Here is a 24032-nt window from a genome sequence, read left to right on the forward strand (position 1 = left end):
TGCTTCTTTATGTTGTGTGTGCAATATATGTACTAGAAAAGAGTATGTTATTTAACTCCTTACATGTAATATATTCTGTACTTCTACTAAATCTGTCATATTGTTGGCTGAGCCTAAAACTGCAGTTTGTTGAAGATTAGGCAATACAACATACTTATGAAGGGTCTTTTCAAGTTACATGGGTCCGCATTGTATTTCACTAAAAAATAAGAGGTCAGCAAATGGAAATACATGATTTTCATATGGTTTAACACATTCCTTTTCGTGAACAGGTTGATCTATAGAGTATATTATAATGGCTTATTAATGATCTCTTTTAATGAAAAAGTACTGAATGAGACTATCTCTAAGACTTCTTCCAGCTTTGTGATTCTTTTGGATTTATGTAATTCCTAGGAAAGCTGCAGTAAATCAAATAAAAGATACCAAAGTAAGTTTAGAGTTTTGTAGTTCATCACAGTAATTTTTAAAATACAATTGACATTGAACAATGGCAAGGGTCGGGGCACCCTCCCCATATAGCCTTTGACTCCCCAAAAGCATAACTACTAGTTGTCTGTTGTTAGCAGGAAGCCTAACATAATCTGTTGACACTGTTTTGTATGTTATAAACTGTATTCTTAAAATAGGTTAAGCTAGAACAAAGAAAATGTTTTTTCAAATTGTTGCAAATCTCCAAAAAATTTCCAGTATATTTAAGTGGATGTATAAGTGGACCCATGCGATTAAAACCCTGTTGTTCAAGGGTCAGCTGTACTTCTTAAATATCATGTTCATTGATACTTTGCTGTAGTTCCTTGAATCTTAAAGATATGCAGAGTTCTTTGAACGCAGGTGCTTTTTGTTATATTGCCCCACATTTTATTACCCACATGATTGACAGAATGTGGAATGCCTTAGTAAGAATTGTTGAGGGCTGGCAGATCTTAGTTTTGGTAAGTCGTTATTCCCTTCTGTGTTCTGCTCCTCAGCCTCTGAAGCGTATGTGTCAGCATGGTTGGAAATTTCCTGAATTAGATAAAAAGAAAGTAGTGATTATCTGGATCTTATATTTGTTTTCTTTTTTGATGACACAGAAAGTACATTTTAATTTATAGACTTTTTTAGAATGCTGTCATTGGATACTTGAGAGATTAATCTCTACCTTTACAGATGAGGAGGCATGCTCTTAAGTCCACATGTTTTTTTTTCCTCTTGAGTTAGTAATACGTACAAATGATTTAATAGCAGCCCTTCCTTACAGGCCAGGACATGCACTAGGTGTTTTACAGAAGAGGAGTCAGACTGCATTCTGTGACTCACTACTCTTCCATTCTCTTCCTCAGGGCACCCAGGAGGTGTTTAGGGAGACAGTGAACCTCTTGAACTTCTATGTGACTGAATTTGTTAAATTCTCTTATATGTTAATTAAAGAACCTTCACACCTCAGTTTCAGCCATTGCAGTAACTCCTCATTCTTAGCTCAGCATATTGTCCCTCCGTCCAGGTGGGGCGGTGCCCCAGCAGAGTGGAGAGGAGCATGGCCTGGAGGCGGTGGCCTGGGCTGCCCCCCACCCCCACCCCGCCGCAGCTGAGCGGGCAGTGCGGCCCGGGCCAGCTCCTCTCCGTGGGATGGGTGATTAATCCTGAAGCTGTCGTCAGGGACTGTGTGGATGCACATCACCACAGTGCCTGGCACATAGTAGGTATTCCGTAAATATCAGCTGTTTTTTGATTGTTATTTGTTGGCTCTTGTTATCTGAATATTAATCACCTGACTGTCCTATCTGTCACCTACCAGAAATAAGGGGAGAAAATTCTAGTCTCTTCTGGGGGATGGGCTGGCCAGGGTGAGAGGCTGCTTCAGTGTAGGAGATAATGCTGTGAAGGAAACAGAGGGATGTGGCAATTACTGAAAGTGAATAGAGAATTTTTAAGGAAGTATTTTACTTGACCCCAAGTCTTAAAATACTCTAAGAAATAGTACTTTTTTCCAGCTTTGAATAAGAAAGTGCTCCACTTTGTTCTTTACTATTGACATTCCATGAAGTGACTGTGACCACCACCCTCTCATTTCTCTCCGTTTTACTCCTTCTGCACCATGACTCTTTGTGAATTAATTATACGGTCGTCTAGAATTGAGAATCTTCTGTCTCCTAACTAATTGGTTATTTCCTGTTGATCTCATTTCTTAAGTCTCCCCCGGATCCATGTCATCCTTCACAAGTGCTCCTCCTCTGGCATAGGCCCTCCTCATTTCTTGTCTGGCTTATTGGACACTCTGCCTCTAATCTTGCTGCCCCTTATGTTTTTAGCCTGTCACGTACTATCAGGTTCATCTAAGACACGAGACTGATCTTACGGCGTTCTGCTCCCCCCTCGGTGATTCGGCCTCGCCCTTTCCAGCTTCACCTCCAGCCTCTCCTCCTGTGCATATCACCTGCCACAGTGGTACCAGTTTACTAGCGGTTCACGTGTCACAGTTTTTCCTCATGTCTTTGTTCATGTGTCTTCTGTATGTGTTTCTGTTGGTTCTTCAAAGTGCAATTCACTTCATTTTGGTTGAAATCTCCCCTTTCCCAACATCTTCCCCATTTCTGTGGTGCCCTGGGCCATACCTGTTTTAGCACTTCGTATACTTAGCTGTAGTGCACTTTTTCCTTGTCTGCTCTGTAATGTCAGTGGCTCCTCGGACAGTGCTCTTCAAAAAAGAGCCCTCAGGCTCCCCCATCCTCTTTCTTTAACTAAAGGCTTGGTAACCTAATGTTTACAGTGTATTTATGACAGTTACTAAAATGTCTACTAAAGATTCTGCCTGATCAACTGATGTCTAAGTATTCTTCAAATAAGCTTATATTAAATGCTTGTAAAGAAATTCACTTTAAAAGGAAATTTTCATTTCCTTCTTGTAGCTATAATGACCCAGACTTTTATGAAGAGTGCAAAATGGAATACCTGAAGGAAAGGGAAGAATTCAGAAAAACTGGAATTCCTAGCAAGAAAAGGCTGCAGAAGCTTCCCACAAGCATGTAGGCAAATATTCAAATAATATCCAATAACTCTAATATTTGTGGAAATCACAATCACCTGAAATAATGGACTCAAGGAAGTTTTATTTGCTTTATCCCAAATTACGGAATATTAATTCTATGTGAAATAAAGATTTTTGTTTAAGTTCCAAAGTTGTTTATTAAATGGGATAGTAAACAGTGAAATGGTATATAGTTTGCCTGTTCATTACGGATTTTTCATACAAATTTTTCCACAACTATTGTTCTGTAACAATGAGGCTGATTTTTAGGGTTCCATATGAATCCTGTATTATTCTTTTAATGTTTGGGCTAATGGCTAATCATGGGGGCCAGAAATAACAAAAGGAAAGCAGGAATGGACAACCTTCAAAGGTGTTAGCTAGGCAGTATAGCAGAATGAATGGTTATGAACCAGAATCCTTCCTGGTTCTTCCACTTGTTAGGTATACAACTATGAAAATATGTCTCATATAGTTACTGTCAGGATTAACTGAGTATTGCAGGTAAATAGAGTGTGTAGGACAGTGCCTCAGACATCATAAATGCTCTTTTAATAATTATTGTTATTAGTAGTTAAAGCTTATTTGAAACAGATGAAGAGATATAAGTACTTAATCATCAATTAATTTTACTTGTATCTTTGATGGGAAATATCCTAAGATGTATTATTATTGCATTCTTTGGCCTGTTAATTTGGCTACTGAAAATATTTCCATATTTTTTAAAGTCTTTGTATGTGTGAACGACCGTTTTGTAAAATAGTAATGATTTCAGGAGCTACTGTAAAAAAATTCTTTCCAAATGCAATAATTTGGTCCCAGGTTGAGCTTGTATGTTAGAAATTGCTTCCACTCCGCTGCCCTCACCTCTTCCCCACCATGAGCTGTTAACTCTTCACTATAGCCATTGCAGTTTCCAGGGAAGTAAATCTTATGTATATTACATAGTTCTCATTAAACTCACAAGTAGAAATTACTACCTACTAGGACAAGACTCAGCTTTGGCCCCAATCCCATGAAACAGATCTGGTTTTTAAAGGACTTAAAACTAAGCAAGTAGCAAATAGGACCTAAAGAACCAAGGGATGTTCAAGTTCCACACTTTACTCAAGTGAGCCACTTGAAGAACTATTTCACTCTTCTTTGAAACCCAAAGAAACCACATTTTCCCGTGCCACACATCAAAAGAAGGGAGATTACTATAGCAGACAAAAGCAAAGCAGGTATAGAAACCTAGAGACCACATAGCATAGTGGTGAACGAGCCTTTGGGTACACAAGTGCTGGCCTTTTGGGTGGTACATTTCCTAGAGCACAGGACATTAACTCATTTTTAATGACTCAGATGAAGAAAAAGGCAAAACAGTTACTTTAAAAAGCCAGTGAAATATATACAATTTGTGGCTAACAATTTTGATGGGAATCAGAGATGAATTCAGTTTTATGTGGCAGATTCACTTATACAGATGTCATCTTCCCCATAGGCATAGACTGGTTAGGTTATAGAGCATAATACCTTCATCCTTCTTTTTGTCAAAAACTGTTCATCATAGTTCTTAGAATATCAGTGCTAAGCCACACTCAAGTCTTTTTCCTTCTGAGGTACACTCACCTCAGCTGTCTGGCTTGCTCACTCATGCCTCTATTGATATTATTCTGTTAAGCAACAGTCTACAGATTTTCTACTACTTAGGATCTACCTTCTCCAAGTAGCCTTTTGGGATAAGATCATTACTTTGTTTTCACATGATTTGGTTCTTCAGTTAAGTCTGAATTTTCCCCTATACTTGGTTTTCTAGCGTTTCATGTAGGTTTGTCCCTGCTCTATGAATCAGGTTTCATTTTGGCAGAACCCAAGTTTCCTTTTAGAGAAGATGTAAATTTTATTTAATAGGGGGGATTGAGAGGAAGGAGTAAGTAGCTTTTTTGTTGTTAGTTGTTCTCTTGATTCTTTTGAGCTGTATGGATGTGTTGAATTGGGTTACCAGTATAAAGATCTAAAGAGTAAGGAAATTTTTAAGGGAAGCCCTTTGAAGCAAGTTTCGACTAGAAAGAAGTCAACAAAGTAGATGGGCCATTCTCTCATTTCTCTTTGAATCTTATGTAAAAGAGATGATCATAAAGTGTACATTTAAAAATTTATGGTTGGGTAAAAAAAATTATCTTTCCTTAATAGTCTTTTATCTTATTTATTTAGCACTTTAAGCTGTTAAAAACATCAACCATTGACTTTCTAGAAAGTGTACTTGTTTGATACCTACCGTAATGTGTAGATGGAATAGCATTTTCTCCACTCAGAAGACTGGTTTATGTTATATGCATCAAATTAACAACTAACAATTAATACCTGACCTTGGAATATATAGGCAAAGATAGTATTTCACATCCACTTCAATTTCAAACAAAAATAATTTATTTCTTGGCATTTTTCAAAACATTCAAGCTATTATCTCATACAACTTACTTTCTTTACAAAGGAAAATTTCCAGTCTTGGTTTAAAAATACAGCAAACCAGTAAGCTAAATTGTATATCATACAGAATATATAGCCTGCATATGCAGCCACATGAGAAACAGTTTCTGCTGCTTTGTTATTACACAGGTAGTTGCTTCCTTTAGCTAAAGCCTGGAGTCTTGTATTTGTTTTATGCATATTGGGTTTTGTTCTATTACTTGGCAGGAGATTGTACTCCCTTGAGTCAGCTGTGTTCATTGGTCAGAATAAATTCCAGCATCTGACACCAATTCCATTAATCACAGACAAGCCTGAATAAGTGAGTAAGATAATGGAAATACAAAAATATCTGGTGTATGGTGAACATTATGTATGTATGCTATTCAGTTAATATAGAAGAGATCTAAGATACTGAGTTCAAGATATTTGAAACTATAAGAAAGGATAAAGGCCTCCTGCATGAAACACCTTATCTTAGGCAAAAGATGTATGCACCAAGCAATACATTATATTACTAATATTCTTAGTACCACCATCCTGAATTTAGATTCATTTCCATGTGAAGCCATTCTTGTTACCTCCCTACTTTTTAAAAATGATAGATCACTTAGAATCAAGGAGTTTGGGAATATTTCATGATTGTACTGTAGCAATACAGTATAGAACTTGGTTTTTAGAAGTAAAATTCCTAATTCAGTTTATTAAAAATCACTCAATGAATAAAATGTTACATTTCAAAAGTCTTAACTTATAAACTGTTCTATATAACAAGTAGGCATAGACCCTTTGAAGAAAACGACTTCATATAATTACACATACATTTAAATTTTCATTTAGGACCACTGAAGGAACAGAGTACATGGAATCCTTTGTGATGCTCTTCCTATTTCTAATTGGATGATGTATAGGATTGTAAGTTTATTCACACACACATAATTTTTCAACTGTTTCATCACTTTTTTCAATTAGGTCTTGATTGATGTAAGCTTCAATGATCAGGTTATTTCAAGTCTTAAAATTCAAATTGTTAAGTCTAAATTTTATCATTGTGATTAAAAAAGTTTTAAATCTTAAACTGAGAAACACAACAGCTCACAGAGATGAAATAATCTAGATACTATTAATCTATGGTACTTTTCATATCTTTATGCATTATAAGGTCAACAAATAAAACTTAATTCACATTGTCGTTTGCTCCTTTATGAAACTTAAAGCAACTCATGATTTTTTTCTGATATTAATGGCTTCCTTTATTTTTATGGATATTTAGGTACTGCACATGCTTTATAAAACCATGTCTAAAAATTTTTAACTCCATTCTTTATATGACAGAAATTTACAATTACCATCAAAGGTAGAACTCTTTTTGAAACACCTTATCTATTAATCAGTAACATATATCTGATTCTTAGCCAGAATATGGAGCTGGAGAGTGCTCTTTCATCCTGGAAAATCAACTACATAATATGGTACAGTATGTGCAAGTGTGTATGCTGAAGAACTCTGCAAAAGTTTAATCAGAATCCACTTTGTTAAATTTCTCAAAAGAACTACTGAAGGGAGATACAGCAACCTCATGATCAGACCATGTATGTCTTCAGAATTAGTTCTTATAAAGGCAGTTGTGATTATGTTGATCCAAGTAATGCAATGGTGGCAGGTTGGGTAAAGGCAAAGTTTTATTTTTAGTTTCCCCAAATGCTGTCTCACTTGATTTTGGAGGGCTTGGGAATACCCAGGAATTGTCTTCCAGAGAATTTCTGCCATAAGAGTTGTGTTCCTGAAAGTTTGTACCATCATGAAGAATGGATTGCTCATTATCTGTCCACAACTGGTTAACTGCTTTCTCTGATAAAACCTTTCTCTCTCCCAGTAGAGGGGAAGATGTGGTATGACCAAGAGTTTTGCCATTTGGTGAGAGAGGGGGTTGTCTTATGTGTGTTGCAGTAAAATTTGTCCACTGTGGCTTCATGCTGTCTTTCCCAGGGTCTTCCACACATCCTCCTGGGGCGCAGGCTAAAAAGCAAGCACAGGTTGAGTGTTAGCTGTCCTGGCATTTGTGACCATAAAACAGGTAACACTTCAGTAATTTGGCTGAATCTAGAACTGGAAATAAAGTTAATCTTCCAAATTGATGTGATCATTGGAGACCATGAATTGAAGAAAAATGACAAATCATCTAGTCCTAATCCTGGATCAGCTATTTACTGACATGACATTGTGATTTTAGGTAAATCACGTAATTGCTCCAGGTGTCAAACTCTCATTTACAAATAGACACAGTAAACTTGTCCCCCTGTATCACAGAACTCTTAAGATGAATTTCATATTTTAAAGTTGGAAACCAATAAAGTTGAAATGCAAGTAAAGATCCTATTCATGTGTCAGTGGAGACTAAGCTGTTCTTAAGTTTAGTAATTTTTTGTTAAATATACTACTACTGTCCTTATTCAAATCTTTTTTCTCCCATGGGTTGTCCAAAAGTAAACTTTTTTCTGAAATAATTGTGACTTACAAGTTTAAATAAAATTGATAAAATAATCCTGTCTCTTGTAAAACACATAATGGTCATAATAATAGATCAAGTATTTAAAAAAAGTGTTTAATATATATGTAATGGCTTAGAGAGCAGGTGCTCTAAGGCTACTACTTAGTTGGAGTCAACATAATGGTAGTATAAGCCTTCCCCCCACCTCCAATTCAACCTACCAGAGCAGAATTCTGAGTCCAAGAAGGATGCCAAGAGTAACTAAAACTCGACTCTTGACAGTATTAGAAGGAAAATGAGCCACATGATAAAATATGCTCACTGCCTTTTCTCTTGGGAGGAAGGATAGAAGGAGACTTGAAAGTAACAGAGTTCAGCTTAAGGGTGACATGTAGGTCAGGATTAAGGTGATCTAGTCTCATCTGTATTCCTTAGTGCATGGCGTTCAGTTGTGAGGAGTGGTGGCCTCGAGCTTGTCACTGTGGTAAGAAAAATGCTAGCAAACTTGGAGTGCAAATCACCAGATTTGCCATTCATCAGCTCAGAAAAGACACAAGAATGAGCCATTTCCAAATATGGAAAGAGCATTTCTCCTTTATTATATTATATAAACCACGAAGACACTGCAAACTCACTGCAAAATTACTGAGTACCTTTCAAGAGAAGTCTTATTTCTATCATCTACTTGTAGTTGCCTCATACATAACCCTAGAAAACGTGAGAACAAAATGAACCACGTTAAATTAGGGCATGCCAAAGGACCGTGTTATTTTGTCTGACTCATAAGTAACTCTAGAAATAAGAATTCTGAATTTAGTTTTCCTTCATAATGTGCAACATTTTCCCTACTAAAAAACATTCCTAAGACCTATTTACAATACAATTCTCTTGTTGCCCTCTTCAGGGACAATCTGAGGTACAAAAAATAATTTTAAATTAGATGGTGATTATTCTTTATAAGAAGTCATTCCTTCAAAAAGTAAATTTTAGGGCATTCAAATTTATATTATGTAACTTCTCAGAAACACAGCTATCATATAATAATACAGTATACAAGTGCACACCGTTTTTCCTTTGAGATATAAAAACAGCTTTGGCAAAGTAGCCACTACTAGTTAACACAAAACTCAAAGTTTAGTCAGTCATTCAGTATGAAAGGTAAAGCATGAAAATTTTTGTTCAGTGAAAAGGAATAGATAGGGGATAATACCTAGTCTCCATTTGAGACAATTTATCCTATATGGAGAGAGAAATCAAGTTTACAAAAAAATGTAAACAACCAAATAATCAGTTATTTTTTTCAAAATAATTTAAATTTTTCAAAATTTAAAGAGCTAGGTTTTCAGGTGTATTCTGTAGCACTGGAATGAAAAATAGCTTTTGTATCTTGGTGCCTTTTTTTTTTTTTTTAAATATATGAAGTAGTTGTGGTAAAAGGTCAACTAGAGCAAACTTAACACCTCAGCCTCATACACATAAATAACACTTGGCTGAGAGAAAAGCCACAAGGGGAAAAGAATACAGTACTGAAGAAAAACACATCAGCAACACCTTTATGTGTGAAACTGACCAGCATGAGACTGAAGCCAAAGCAGAATATGGGTCGGCTGCAAACATACTGTATATACTTTGGCTTATCAAACTCATTTGATGAGATTTTGATAAGATAGGATAGCCAGTTGCTCTCAAGCAGTTTGGCTGGAATCAGTGGTTTCTGGCAAATACCGACTTGCCTTTCTTGATTGCAGATGGGGTTTTCAGTTTCCTTAGTAGTTCAGCTTGGACTTGAGTCACCAGATGTAAATTAGACATTTCTCTCTTTAGTTCCCAGTATGCATTTTGCATATTGTCACTGAAATACAGGTTAAAAAAAAAGCTAATTGTTATTCTCTTTATGGACAGAAAGGAATAATTTAAAAATATATATGAGCATATCTGCATTTCTGCTCAAATTAGTTTTGAGATCATATAAGCTAAAACTTCCTCACTTCATAACTGAAATATATTTAATTAGAACCTTATAATATGTAAAAAGACCTTATTCATAACAACTTTGACTTTATTTCTAATGACTGTATTAAACAATATTAAGAAAAGGAGTATTTTGAGAGTTTCTTGAAGTTCTTTTCTCAGAATTGAGATTTTATCACAGCCCATAATGTGCAATGGTGTTAACACAGTTAATAATGAGTATGTTCCTCATCTGCAAATATTCAGGAGTAAAGTGACATTCATTCCTATATGGATTTAAATTTGTATTTATCTTTTGATTATTCTGTTTTGATGTGTTGAACTGAAACTCTATTACCAATTGCTGAATTTATGCCCAAGCTTACATTAAATAAAATTTACGTTTCATGCATTCCTTTCTTTTATGTATGACTGGGCTGTCTCGTATTGTTGGTTCTAAACCAATGTGACATGACAGCATAAGACATGAAGAGCCAGAAGATTTCCTGGTAAGGGAAAAGCCAGAGAGGGTTATATGAAACAGAAATAAAAACTTCAGATGCCTCTTTAATTTTTCTATTTAAAAACGTACTGTGCCTCAACTATCTGATAAATTAGTTATATTAAACGTAATTTTTACAAGCTTCACTTTCCATTAAACATCACATGGATATTCATGATTTTCTTTTTTAAGGTTCTTAAATTGCCAACTAAGTAAACTGAAATCATCATCCTTGCTTTGCTGTACAATACATAAAATATTAAAAGTAAGAACTTGTCTCATTAGTATTCAAAATGACCATTAATGCCTCTTAAAGATGTTAGTGTAATTTTAATAATGAAATTAGGCAAATGTCACTTCATGCTTCAATTTTTATCTAGCTTTAAACCAAAACCTTTAAGCAAACTTCAAAAGTAACACTCTTGATATCTAATTTTAACATCCTATTCTAGTAACACAAGTACCAGATGTATTAAAAAACAGATTTTTTTTGAATTAGGTAAGGTTACATACCTTTTTGTCAAAATATTTCCACTCCACTCAGATTACAATTCTTTCAACAGAAGCAGCAGAATAAACTCTATACTGCTTTTGAGAAAAATCCACTTGTTTTAGTCTAATGTAAATGTCATTTGTGAACTAGCAGTCTATTAAAAATCACAGGGCTTTTTGCAGGTTTTTGATAGGTGTGAAATAATTACTTCACAAAAATTAGTTAACCACCTCTACTTCACCAGTAAACATTGGATGCTGCAATGAATGTTTCACATAGAAACCTGCCTAAGTGTGAAGAGTTGCTGGTTCCTTGATGCAATTCTGGGCATTCAGTATGCTTTCCAGAGTTACATTCCAAAGCAATTAAGTGTCAACACAGTACATGTGCTAATGCATGCAAGTAAGTCATGATATGACTAATACAGTTTTAAAATAGTGTTTAATTATTGACATGAGATGGTAAATCAGTACCTGACTTAGAGAAAAGCTAAACAAATACCCAAGATAGTGTTCGGATACTGGAATATCATATACATTATTTAATCGTTCAAAATAGCTAAGCATGTAAAATAGAGGTGTTCAAGTAGTGTCTAATACACATTTTTCAGTTGTTTAATAAAGACTGCATAAAATAAGCTAAAAAGGAGGTCACCGAGTTTCACATACATCTGATCTTTTTCTTTTGCTTCTAATGTCACCTGAAATGAAAACTACAGATATAAAACTAAGAATTATTACTAAATACAAGCTCTCCCCCTTGTGGATAAGAATGTACTGGCAGTTATTTTACACTTCACAGTCAAATATTAAAGTACTATATGTACTCCTCAAAGTGTGTTAAAAACTAATTTTTAGTTCTATCTCTTTGAACAAAATGTTTAAATATTATAAAAGAGATTGGAAAAACAAGTTTTCATTGGCAAATCTTTAACAAAATTCCAAAACTTATCTAGGTATTTTTGAGATCTGTACAAATTTCATCCCTCACCTACAGCTGGGAATGTGAACTTAGTTTTAAATGCCACACAGGCCAATATCCTAGTAATATATAAAGCTGTCTACGAAGAACTCATAAAAGTCCTTGAACATTGAGATGTAACACTAAAGCCTCCCAAATGAGAACCTTAAAAATAGATGAAACAAAAATTTATAATGCTTGAGCATTTATTATGGGTTGGGTACCTCACCCACATTCTCACAACAACTTGGCAAACTGGGCAACCTCACTTTAAATATGAAATGGGTTCAGGAGAACTTAATCTAATCTGATATGTTGCTGTTCAAAGCCATCTTTTAGTTACCAGTCTAATGACTGACTGCTGCCCTTCGTAACATCTTTCATACCATCATCACCACCACCATCTTGATCATGAACTCACCAAGGACCTACAATACAGTTACCAGTCTAATGACTGACTGCCAACACAACCTTCTTAACCCCAGCACAAAAGCCCACACCTCTTGGTTTTAAATGTAATGAAACCTGCTTATCCACATCTCAAGGAGGGGGTACATGTTCTGCTCATAAAGTAAAATTGTGTAAAAGGCCAGTTTTCTTAATTGACACTATACATTAATACTGAAATGAGTATTTCTTGTATAAGAAAAATCTATTTAATTGAGTTTTTACTTCACCCATCCATGTTTTTCTTTAGCTTTTGAAAATTTACTGAACTATTAACATTCCCCAAAGGAACTGAAAGTATGGGACAGTCTTAGCCAAGAGCTAGAGACTTAGAAATGTCTATACACTAACAACTGTGATTCTCCAAAACAAGAGTCTTTCAAACATTTTTAATTTTCAGGCACAGTGAGCAATTATTTCACACTGTAACCCAAAGAAAACAAGAGAAACCATACTTCCTTATTATGCATAATCCACCCTTGGTGTGTGTTCTATTCTGTTTTGTTCCATATTTTTTAATATGCTTGTCTTAGCTCACAAAATTTCATGATCAACGAGAACACAGCACAGTCTGAAAAACACTAAACTAATCCATATCTTCTAAAGCAAAGATTTATACCTTAAGAAGTTCCACAGTAACAGTTTACCCTGTACCTAGATCTGGGTTAAAAATTGAGGGCAACATCCAAAGCTAATGGCAAAACTATACTGGCAGGACATTGGCCAAACTTCTGATAGGCAAGGCTATTACTATTAAGTGATGTGTGGACAGTGAGTACCACATAAAAAGCCTCTAGTAATTAGAAGGGTTACTCTATTAGGGAAACAATATAGTACCTCATTTGCCTGGCAATATGGACAAGGGAATTTTCCAACTAAAAAAAATTTAAAATCCTTATGAATATCTAACTGTTTACGGAAACATTTATATGTGCTTTTCCCTATTACAATAAATGCAATTTATCATCTGAATTGTTCCATTTTAAAAGTAGATGAGGTTAAGTTACAAACATTAATAGAACTGGAAATAGGTATAAATGATAAGATGAAGGAAGAACAAGACAAAATGCAGTTAGGAAAGTTTACCATACAAAAAAAATGCATGATGCAAAGTTTACAAAGGGTAAGCCACAAGTTTGGCCACTAGTTTTATAGTTGCTAACCAGAAGAGGGAAACCTAATCAGTCTTCAATCCACACTGCTTACGTAAGATACATGCAAACGAATGTGCAAAAAAACCCAAGTGTAGCTGAGCACTGGGGAGCCATTAGGACATGCTGTAATTATAGTACTTTAGCATACAGTAGCTTTTACACTGAACTGAAGGCAGTTCTTCCTAAAAGCTGCTTCTCTCAGCTGATGCTCTGAATTAACACTGAGTTTTAGAGAATTTAAAACTGCACTTTGAAGCCCTAATTATATAGCTCCAAAGACCCCTGAACTAGACTCACTGCCTTGGGCCTTCATCCTCCTCCAAATCCTAACATCAAGATTTTTCACTATCTTGTTAGTCATATGATACCTTCAAATACACACTGGTAGGGGTGGGGTTGGGGACTTTTCAAGTTACTCTCAGTAGAAGTGGTTATGTAAACTTAGGTAAAATATCCCATGAATGGAAGCAGAAGTCCCATTCTTTATCATGTATTTGTAATATATAAAATAGTCCCCTTTATGTGACTTACTCTGATTCTAAAATATTTGTTCCCTCCTTCCCAAAAATGAAGAGGCTTATAAAAATGACCAATACAGCAAAATTAATAAGGGGAAACCTAGGCTGATAGGAGAAAAGGAGGTAACTGACAAAGAAGACAGTGTCCAGAAATAACTTACAAAGACACTGTGCTAGACACATTGTTTAAAAGGAAAAACTTCCTTGCTGTAAATTTAGATAAAAGTTGAAGGCACAACAGAAATACGGTTTGAATGACAGAGTTGAGTAGTTGCAAGACAGACTGTAGAGCCCATAAAGCCTGAAATACAGCTGGCCCTTCTTAGGAAAAGTCTGCCTACTTTTGTGTCTGGAAGAGTGGCTACATGGTGCTTCCTCAAATTGTGTTCCCTATCAGCTCATTTCTCTCAGGATTTTGATAGAAATAGGTATGAGACGACTTACACTATTTAGGCCAGGGAACTTTGGAAGCCAAATGATCAAATAATGAAGTCAAATCAGTATTTTTCACTGGATGAAAGTATCCTATAGAGAGGGAATGCTAATGCAGCAGAAACAATTTATCAGATAATTTAAAACACAGAACTTGTTACTTAAGTAAAATGATACGCATTTTGAGAAATAAGGTTTGATGTCTTTTGTTCTTATCCTAAGAAAATTCTGTTACACCAAAGTCTAAGGTGGTCCAAGTTTGCTGTTAAGACAAAGTGATGTTGGTTTAGGACAAAGTGATGGTGTATATGGAAATTCTTAATCTTCGAGTACAAAATTGGGACTTAATTGCAGAATACATAGCTAGCTCCCTAAAATCCTATCTAAAATATTACTGAATGTTCAAAAGCTTAAGGCATCACAATATACACCTTCCTAAGTTCAAGCCTATTGTTAAGAAACAGGTAAAGCATTTTTTAATAAATCTATCATCATATGAAATTACATGCAGTACCCAAATAGTATCCATTTGTTTTTAAGGTTAAATCATAACAGAAATCTAGGTACTTATACAAAGTGGCCTATGGAAGATGGCTGTATTATTTTTGAATATTGAAGATTGTACCTTGAAATATCTAATCTGTGGAGATCTCTGCTCTTCAGATTGTCTTCCTGAGGTGGATCCTGTCATTTATTTAAAGAGAAGTTTAAAAGTTGTAATTGTGACATTCCATTTATCCTCAGTATTTATTACCAGAAACATGTTTCAGGTTTATGAACACATCTATAACTATATACAGCATAAAACTAGACTTTATATTCAATTTTAATGAAATACATCCAAACCTGTATATTTCTAAATCACTTCCAATTATCTAAAGTTATTAATGCTTTAGTTTTCTTTAAAGAATAAAATTGCTCTCACATAAAAGAACTAAAGAGTCTTACAAAATATATTTCTGAAGACAACAATCTGAACTCTCTATTCAAACAAAGGTAACAAAAGTATCAAACTACTGTTTATTCAAGGTACACCTGAATGAATTACATAAGAAAATGGAAGTTTTTTAGTATTTCACTTTTTAGTATTATTACAAAAAAGTATAAAAATTTAACAGGTTACTGTTTTAAAAAGTTCAGCATAAACTTCCTCTACCACAAGCAAGAAAATGATAGGCCAAAGACTTCTTATTATGTACTTTTAGTAGTTTAGATTACAGATATGAAACAAAGAACTTATAAAAGATATTTAAAAGTGGACTAGTATGTTTAGGACAACTCTATAACAGACTTGTTTGCAGTACATTCTCATTTAAAGATCTGTAACAAAAATGACCATAACAGGTAATTTCACAAAAATGACTAATTCTAATGGCAGAAGTAGCCAGTATAAACTGAAAAAGAAAAAGTGTTTAATTTTACTGTTCCTTATTTACAATCTAAATGATATGTTTTAATGTGGACCATTAAAAAGCTGCAAAAGGACTTCATGAAGTACTCTGAACTAAGGAGAGTGAAATATCAAAATAATTCCTATTATAGGAGCTAGAGCATTTTTGGATCGCTAATCAGAAAATACCAACTAAAAACAATTAAGATGCATATCAGTTAGCCTTACAGAAAGGGCAAACAGAATTGGCCCATGAATTAGGGAAGGTCTGACCATAACAAAGCACATGACCTTGGACATTTTTCTTATTCTCCATAGGAAAATGAAGGAATCAGAAAAGGTCACTTTTAGTTTCTTTGTATCATAAATTAAAAATATACATTTTAATTAGTGTAAATGTAAACATGTAAATACATTAGAAACCTTTCTCATTTTTAAAGCCAATGATATTTTTTGAAAAATCTGACAGTTTGGGATGGGAAAGCATTTTTCCAGCTCCCACTCAGTAATTCAGAAGAATCTAATGTAAATTAGAAATAAGCACAAAAGAAAGGACTCTAATATTCAAAGACCCTGTCCTTGGCCAGTCATCAGCTTGCCCGTATTATAGGCAGTAATGGATGTTTCCCAACTATTGCCGAATGATATGGCAGTTTCACAGGAAAACGGGCCCATGGCTACATAATACTAGGAAACATTGCTAAGTTAAACAGGTTCCTAGACAGCAGGACTTCTTAGAACCTTTAATATACTACAGCACACTGTGAATCTCTAAATGGGCTATTATTAGGTACACCAACTCCATTTTACTGTTTCTGACATACCTCTTGGGTCCTACTGTGTTTTTCTCAAAGGATAAACTGTTCTGAATATAAATGGCTGGAATATTGAGGGATATAGAAAGCCTAAAAGGCCCAGAGGGGAACTGACCCTGGAACCTTGACCTCTTTTAATATCAAACACTAATCAACTGAGTTCACTACTTGAGAAAAAATCAACAAACAAAACCAAAAAACACTATTATATCCAAGTAGGATGCTATTTCACACTTCAGAAGGTGTTGTAAAATATGTTTCACAGAAAGTAAAATCTTAAAAACATTTGTTAATATGTCTACAGTAGATATAAGCAAGATTATTAATGTGAACATAAATTTTTCTCTTTGGCTTGTTTGATTCCCATAGCCAAGAGGACTCTGATAAAGAACACCTTTGAAACAAGATGTAAAAGTACACATCTCACAACATCAAGATTTCAACTGGGAACCCTTGATAATTGGTATTAGCATTTCCACTCTTCCTTTTCCTGGTTCATTTCTTTATTTTTTACTCTAAATCTCCCGTCCCCCTGGCTAAGTAAGTTCTATGAATGTGAGGACTATATCTTAAATCCATTAAAAAAAAATTCCTCCTTTCCCTCACCTTCAACTTTTAGTTTCTTAGTGTCTCAGATTCAATCTCAGCAGCAGTAAAAGAAAAGTGATGTCCAAAGTTTCTACCATCTTGCAAAGTCTATTTCTAATAAACCAAGCAAATGTATCTCCTGGCACCATCTAGTGGAAGAGTTAACTAGTAAGACCTAAACTATGTCACACACACAACTGAAAGCACTACTTTTCTGAATCACCCTAAATTATACCTAAAGCAGTTATATAGTAAATACACTATACTAGGCGCTGTGGTTAACTGCTTTACATATTATCTAATTCAACCACCGTGAAAAAAATGGTATTTAAATGGCCACTGTATAGAAACAGGTGAAGGGGGAAAGCAGAATGTTTGATATCTTGATCTAGGCAATGTTTATGTGAGTGTATACACATGTCAAAATTCATCAAGCTGTTCACTAGGATTTGTATACTTTATCTTAATACAAAAAAAATTTTTTTTAAAAAGAATGTTATATAAATGGAATCATATAATACATTAACTTTTAGGTTTGGAATTTTTTACTCAATACTAATTTCCTTGAGATTTATCTAAAGTTTACATCTACTAATGGTTGTTCCTTCCATTGAAGGATGTTTCCAGTTTTTGCCTATTATAGATAAAGCTGCCATGAATATTAAAAATAAATGTCTACTTTATAGAAAACAAGTTTGGAACAGTTAAATGACTTTCCCAATGTTACATAGTTAATAAGCAACACCACAACTGTGAGCCAAGTTTTTATGATTCTGTGGTAGTTTCTTACTTCCTACTCTATAAGGAAATGTCCATCAAGTATAAAAACTACCAAATTAATCTTTCAAACAAAATGTATATACTGACAACTATCATTCAGAGCTTCAAGGTGCAAATCTTTTCTTGCAAGCACATATTTCTAAAAGAAGCCTCCCAGGGGCCATGGTGACTGGCCTTGGGGGACAGGATGCTAGAAGGTTTTGAAGGAACTGTGATACCTGGTCACAGGTTCAAAGCTGGGAAAATGAACCTTCAATCCCAAATACGAAACTATTTTTGCTCTAACAGGAATTGACAGTAATTTTTGTAGTAAGAGTTTCCCTTTGTCAGGCCTGGTGGCACTCAAGCAAGTTCTCATTGTCCAGTTCAGAGGAATTCATTTGGTTAAAGCCAAGGCAGAATGCTGTATTACTCTTAACGACTGGTTCATTCTTCACCCAAATTTGAAGAAGACTGCATTACACAAGATAGAACTACAAGCTCCATCTAAGGACATTTGGGATTCAGGGTCAGACCCTTAGCTGGCAGTCAGGAGGCATGGAAGTAGTTTTTTTGGTTAGTGGCGTACCAGAGGAACTGTAAGTAGGTGACACACTCCTTAAACAGCTCTGGGATTCTGTGATGGGCAAAATGGTTGAGTTGAGGAAGAATTATCTAACTGGTTACCTTTGAAATATATGAGGGTATATAGTGTACATAATGGCTATCTGACTCCAGACTACTGAGCTTTTCAATTTCCTGTAACTATTTTAAAGTTGCATTTGGTGTGTTGCTTTCACACTCCCCTACTTCTCTATCACTTCCTTTTATCTTCAGCACTACCAGTCATGGCATGTGAAAACATCTATTCACTCTTGTTATATCTAACCCAATGTAAGGTCTTACTAAACAGAGTTTTGGTGAGAACTTGAGAGGCAACTTATGCTTCTGTGGATGACTTTAGGCTAACCACACTTTAGCAGCTCAGCAGGGTTGTTCTATCTTGCTCTCTCCCCCACCCCCCAAGTTCTTGAATTCTCAGCTTTTTGCTGAAAATTAAATTTGCCCCAAAAGTATTAGACATCTGAAAAGTAGTAGATTCTGTAAAGATTTTTTTCTTAATTCCAAAAATCAGGTTGTCATGTTGCCTACATTATTTAGTTAAAAATAAAAGAGGAAATTTTTAAATTTTTAAAGTCTCTTTAAACTTTACAGAGAAAAAATGACTTAAGAAAACTGAAGGCAAGGGACTCTGAAAGAACAGATTTAGTAAGTAAAAAAAGCTTTTCAAAATTTGGCTTTTCTAAAACAACAAAATTATATAATTATGGGATTATGCTATAAGTATATATTAAATTTTAGCAAAAATGATTAAAGGGCAAGATGAAGGTGAATTTTTCAGAGAATGTAACACTCTCAGTAGTCACAATTTATATTAACTCTATGATTTAATAATTTTAAACCCTGCATATGATACACACAGAATACTGAATTTCTTAATTTAATAATTCTGCAGTACCGTTTGTTTGGCTTTTTGTAGCTCTATTCTGAGATCGCTACATTCTTTCCTCATCAGTTCCAGTTCTTGTTCCAAACCATGGATCTTCAGGTCACAGCTCAATTTTTCTACCTCCCAGTTTGCTGAAGATGGGTTTAAATTCCTTATCACTATAAAAAGGATGGACATTAAAATTATTTCTGCCTTCTACATAAGTTGCAATTCCAAAAAGACTGTTAGCAAAATGTAGATAATAGAAAACTAATATAAAACATGTATAATAAATCGTTCTCAATAAACAGTAATTACTTCCCAAGATCTATGCTATTGAGAATTAGAAATTAGTTCTTGTTTTAGAATGTATTAATCACCCAATCCTTGATTTCTGTTTAGGTTAAAGTACAAATTTGTGGGTCTGGAACTTTAAAACATACAGTAGTAATTAAGCATTTGCTGAAACTATATACAAGACAAAATCTGTTTCTGAAGTCAAGGTTAAAATGTGATAAAAATTAAATGAAGTGAGTCAAGTGAGGCTCATTAAGCCAATCCCTCCATCTAGTGCCTTAAGAGATTACAAAGTTTGAATACCAGGCCTAGAACATGATGTCAAAATATTTTATTCACAAGCATTCCACTGTAGAAACTCAATACAACTGAATACTGACTTATCATTAACTTAGTTCTTTAGTCTCTCCCTAGAAAAAGTTGAAACCAGCTACTGTAAAATAGCTAACCTCAGCCTCCCACCAAACTCTTCAGCTGGTTTCATCAGAATGTTCCTGGGAACAGACTAATACACATATCCCCCAGACCTAACTTCCTACCCCAGCATCTCATTTGCACATTTTAACAACCTCCAGGTATTAAAAAAAAAATTATAACTACTCTATGACAGTGTGTCTAATAGTGGGGCAACAGATCATTAGGAAGGAGAAGCCAGGACATACCAGTGGGCAAGAGGCTTTGAGGCAAGAGGTTTCTTCATCTATTTCATCACAAACTAGCCCTGAATAAAAATCATCAAATTTTCTATGTGAAAAATGTAATTTATATCTGAAGAAAAGTTAAAAGGAGCTGACATTTTGCAAAACCACAACAGAGAAATTAATAAAAGCCTAAAAATTAAAAAAAATAAGGTAAGGCCTTAACATACAGATATAGAAAACTGATCAATGATATAACACATAAATGGAAAATGTTTAACTCTATTAGAAGATTCATAACAAGTCAGTGGCATACCCTGCTGAGTTTCCACCTCTGTCCTTAGCTGGAGGAGTTCTACTTCTTTAGATTGTAGCTGTTCGTTCAGTACTTTCAAAGATTCAGAGTTGTCTTTATTCTAGTTAAGTAGGGAAAATGCCAAATTACATTCAATAAAAATCTATAGTTTGGTATTATCTATTAAATTTTAGTTAATACTGAAAACTTATCCTAGGCTTTTAAAAGCAAGGTGAAAAAATGAACTCAGTTTTTCACTAATCTTTTCTTTTTTTCTGACTTTGGACATACTTATTCACTGGCTTTTTTTTTTTTTGTAAACACAGTGACAAATTCTATCAGGTCATAACTTTTCAAAATAAGGTCATAGTATTAGATGTTTTTAAATCCTAAACATCATTACATACTAAGTATTTATTTTGTACAGAAGTAAGTTACAGATATTACTATTACTATTATAATTTCTATTGTCTTGGCATATTTTCAACTTTTAAGTGAATGTAAATATTTCACAGATTTCTAGTTTTAAACCTCTTGAAGGAGGAAACTCATATGCCATATATAGATATTCTCTCCAAACCAACTTACCATTTTATCCAACTTGCTCTTCAAATTATCTCTATCAATGCAAACCTCTCGATATGCATGGTAGGCCTTATTTACTTGCTCTCTTCCCACAGAACTTATTTCTTCATCTAATCGAGTTCCTACAAGCTAATGGTATAAAATTAGAAGCATAAACTTAAGAAGGTATTCTACATAAAAAAATAAGTCTTTAAGGCTCCACATTTTATTATAATCACTGTAATACAGGAATGAAGCAAGGACTATAATTAAGTGAACATTTCATTTCCACACAAATAAGCTTTACTGACTAAAAAATTTAAAAAAAGATATATTTTTAAATCTTCCATTTTATGCTTTTATTAATCATTATTTTATACTTTATAGTATATGTCTTATATTAATTCATCATACTAAAACACAGTACATCATTCTTTTATAGTTCTTAGGTGTTTTCCAAGCCAATAGTATTTTACTTCCATCATCAGAAAAAGTTATCAAGGTTAAGGTATACTTGATTTTTTAAGGCATAGATGTTAGGTTAGTTCGTCATATCCCATATTATTCCAGAAAAGGAAGCAAGAGGATTTTTAGCCACAAAGTACAGAAATATTTCCAGTGTTAACTATATGAAATCACATTCTTCTACCAAGCTTTAAAATAAACATAATTACGAGTAAGCTCCAAAATGTTATCTTTTCCCATTCTACAGCAGTATATCAGAAATTTATTTTATCACCATTAAAGTAAATTCATATGAATACAACAAAATTTTAATTATTTTTACAATTGACTCCCCTTTTCTTACTGCCGCCAAATGAATCTAACTGTACTAAGCCCCATTCTTAGGTTTCTGTAACAAGTAATTTATTTCCTTAGTTGCTAGGAATTTATTTCCTTCCCCCTTTGGGGAAGCTGCTGTTTGTAAAATACAAACACATTGATTTGATCTGAATTAACATAAACTAAGTTAAAACTGTAAAACTCAAAAATAAATGGATGAGTAATGAAGCTTTCCCAATACACAAAGCTAAGTACATCTGATGATTTATAAGTAAATCAGCAATCTTGCTTATATATTCTGTAACATTTAGGAGTTTCAAGTTTCTGCATAAAAAAGGTAAACAGAAGACCTGGGCTTATCAGTTTAAAAGCATTATTTTGTAAGTTTAAGAATAAAAGAAGGCTGAGGTAAAGATGACGTCAGTCCTGGTGAAATTTCAGTCCTGGTGAAGACATCTGTAAACATTTTAGTACCACTTTAAGTACATTACAACAAAAGGAGCTTCCTCCTTTAACACTTAATTTCCTTTGTTGGTATAAAACTTTTTGTACAGATTTTAAAATCCTGAATAAAATTTGGCTATGAAGGTAAGGCAATCTGAAAAAAGAGATGAAAATATTTAGAATGTTATTAAATGTTACTCTACAAATATACACCAAGCATAGACTATGTGAAGCACAGCGTAAGTACATTGCTCAGGGTTTTGAGATTAGCACTAAATTACCCTAGGAAATGTAGTACAACATGGAAGACAGGACAGGAAAGTATTTAAAATTTCAAATACTTTGAATTAATCTTTATATCAAAAAACATAATGAAGGCAAATTACCTTTTCTTCCAAAAATCTTATTCTTTTCTTTAAGAAAGAATTCTCTTTTTCTGAATCCTTAAGTCGTTTTTTGATGTCTTCATATGCAGTAACAAGTGCAAAATGTGAAGCAACAGACTCATCTGAATAAACTGAGACTGGAGTCACTGTATCTCTCCTATAGGCTTTTTCATGATTCAGAATACAGATATCATCTTCTACCAGTGCATCCATGACAGCTATTGAAAAGAATAAAAGTAAGAACTACAAATGTCTCATGGAATATATAAGCAGAAAAAAAGGGATATTTAGAACAATGTGAATACAGGGCAATGTTTAAAAACTCCTATTGCTTTTATAGGCAGAACAGCATAGGGGTTCAAGAACATGGACCTGGACCCAGACTGCCAGGGTTTGATCCAAGCTGTACTACTTGGTGTCTACGTGACTTTCGGCAAGTTGCTTAACTTCTCTGCCTCAATTTCTTTATTTATAAAGTATGATTATAATAGCAACTACTTCATGGAGTTCTTAAGAGTATTAAATGAATTGATACCTGTAAAGCATTTAATCCCATAATCTAACCTATCATTAAGTTTTATCAAAAGTTGTGAAATACCATTTTTGTAAATAGGATAAAAATTTTTGAACTCTCTATATACTCATGTTATTTCTTCCTCATCAACATTTCACTCTTAGATATAAGTAGTAAGTTTCATAGCTCCCAAATTATAATTTTTCAAAAATTCCCTAAACACAATTCATTACAACATACAATTACTGAAATTTTAGTGCATACTCTATATTCTTCCCATATCAGTAACTGATATTTCTTGTACATTCACAGTAAAAAACAAAGGAATTAACATCTGACTGCTCACCGTGTTCCAGTACCATGTACTACATTCTTTTAATATTATCTCATTAAATTCATCCGAACAGTTCTGAGGTAGGTAACATCTATGTTCTATAGGAAGGGAATGAAAAGGTAATTTGCCGAAGTTGAAGCTAGTGAAATATCAGTTCTGTGAAGGCAGAGGTTATATCTGTTTTGCTCATCATTGTGTCCCCAATTTACCCCTGTGTGGAAGGTGCTCAATAAATATTAGTTATTGAGTGAACAGTGGACAGAATAGGATTCGAATCAAACTCTGATCCCAAAACCTAAGGAAGCAGCCAGTCACTCATTAGTCAGGA

At 34.2% G+C, this 24032-nt stretch overlaps 2 protein-coding genes across 7 annotated transcripts in view; one reads left to right on the top strand and one right to left on the bottom strand.

Moving 5' to 3' along the window:
• Positions 1 to 3161, top strand: part of CMC1 (C-X9-C motif containing 1) — an 86586-nt gene extending 83425 nt beyond the window's left edge. For all 5 annotated transcript variants that reach the window (XM_073222893.1, XM_073222894.1, XM_073222895.1 and 2 more), the window contains one exon: positions 2892 to 3161. In XM_073222893.1, the coding sequence (XP_073078994.1) occupies positions 2892 to 3012 (121 nt within the window). In that variant the 3' untranslated portion in view covers positions 3013 to 3161. The remainder of the gene's footprint in view (positions 1 to 2891) is intronic.
• Positions 33 to 23069, bottom strand: AZI2 (5-azacytidine induced 2). 2 transcript variants are annotated; one of them, XM_037008600.2, is made up of 8 exons: positions 22857 to 23069; positions 21268 to 21393; positions 20701 to 20800; positions 19480 to 19628; positions 15034 to 15092; positions 9686 to 9804; positions 1778 to 1860; positions 33 to 1008 (listed from the first exon to the last, which is right to left on the bottom strand). In XM_037008600.2, the coding sequence occupies exons 1-7, from the start codon at positions 23067 to 23069 to the stop codon at positions 1799 to 1801; spliced, it is 828 nt and encodes a 275-aa protein (XP_036864495.1). In that variant the 3' UTR covers positions 33 to 1008; positions 1778 to 1798. The 2 variants fall into 2 exon arrangements, with proteins under 2 accessions (XP_036864495.1, XP_017514123.1); XM_017658634.3 differs by lacking the exons at positions 33 to 1008; positions 1778 to 1860 and adding an exon at positions 5400 to 7480.
• Between the last annotated feature and the right edge of the window lie 963 nt (positions 23070 to 24032).

Source organism: Manis javanica, chromosome 15 (assembly GCF_040802235.1).
Source record: "Manis javanica isolate MJ-LG chromosome 15, MJ_LKY, whole genome shotgun sequence".
NCBI lineage: Eukaryota > Metazoa > Chordata > Mammalia > Pholidota > Manidae > Manis > Manis javanica.

Excerpts from the sequence above, each read along its gene's own strand:
- AZI2 (XM_017658634.3), bottom strand. The coding sequence starts at position 23,069 with ATGGATGCACTGGTAGAAGATGATATCTGTATTCTGAATCATGAAAAA. Across the intron at positions 15,093-19,479 it reads TACAAAAAGCCAAACAAACG|GATCCACCTCAGGAAGACAA; the intron begins GTACTGCAGAAT and ends AATAAATGACAG. Across the intron at positions 9,805-15,033 it reads CACAGATTAGATATTTCAAG|TGACAATATGCAAAATGCAT; the intron begins GTACAATCTTCA and ends CCTGTATTTCAG.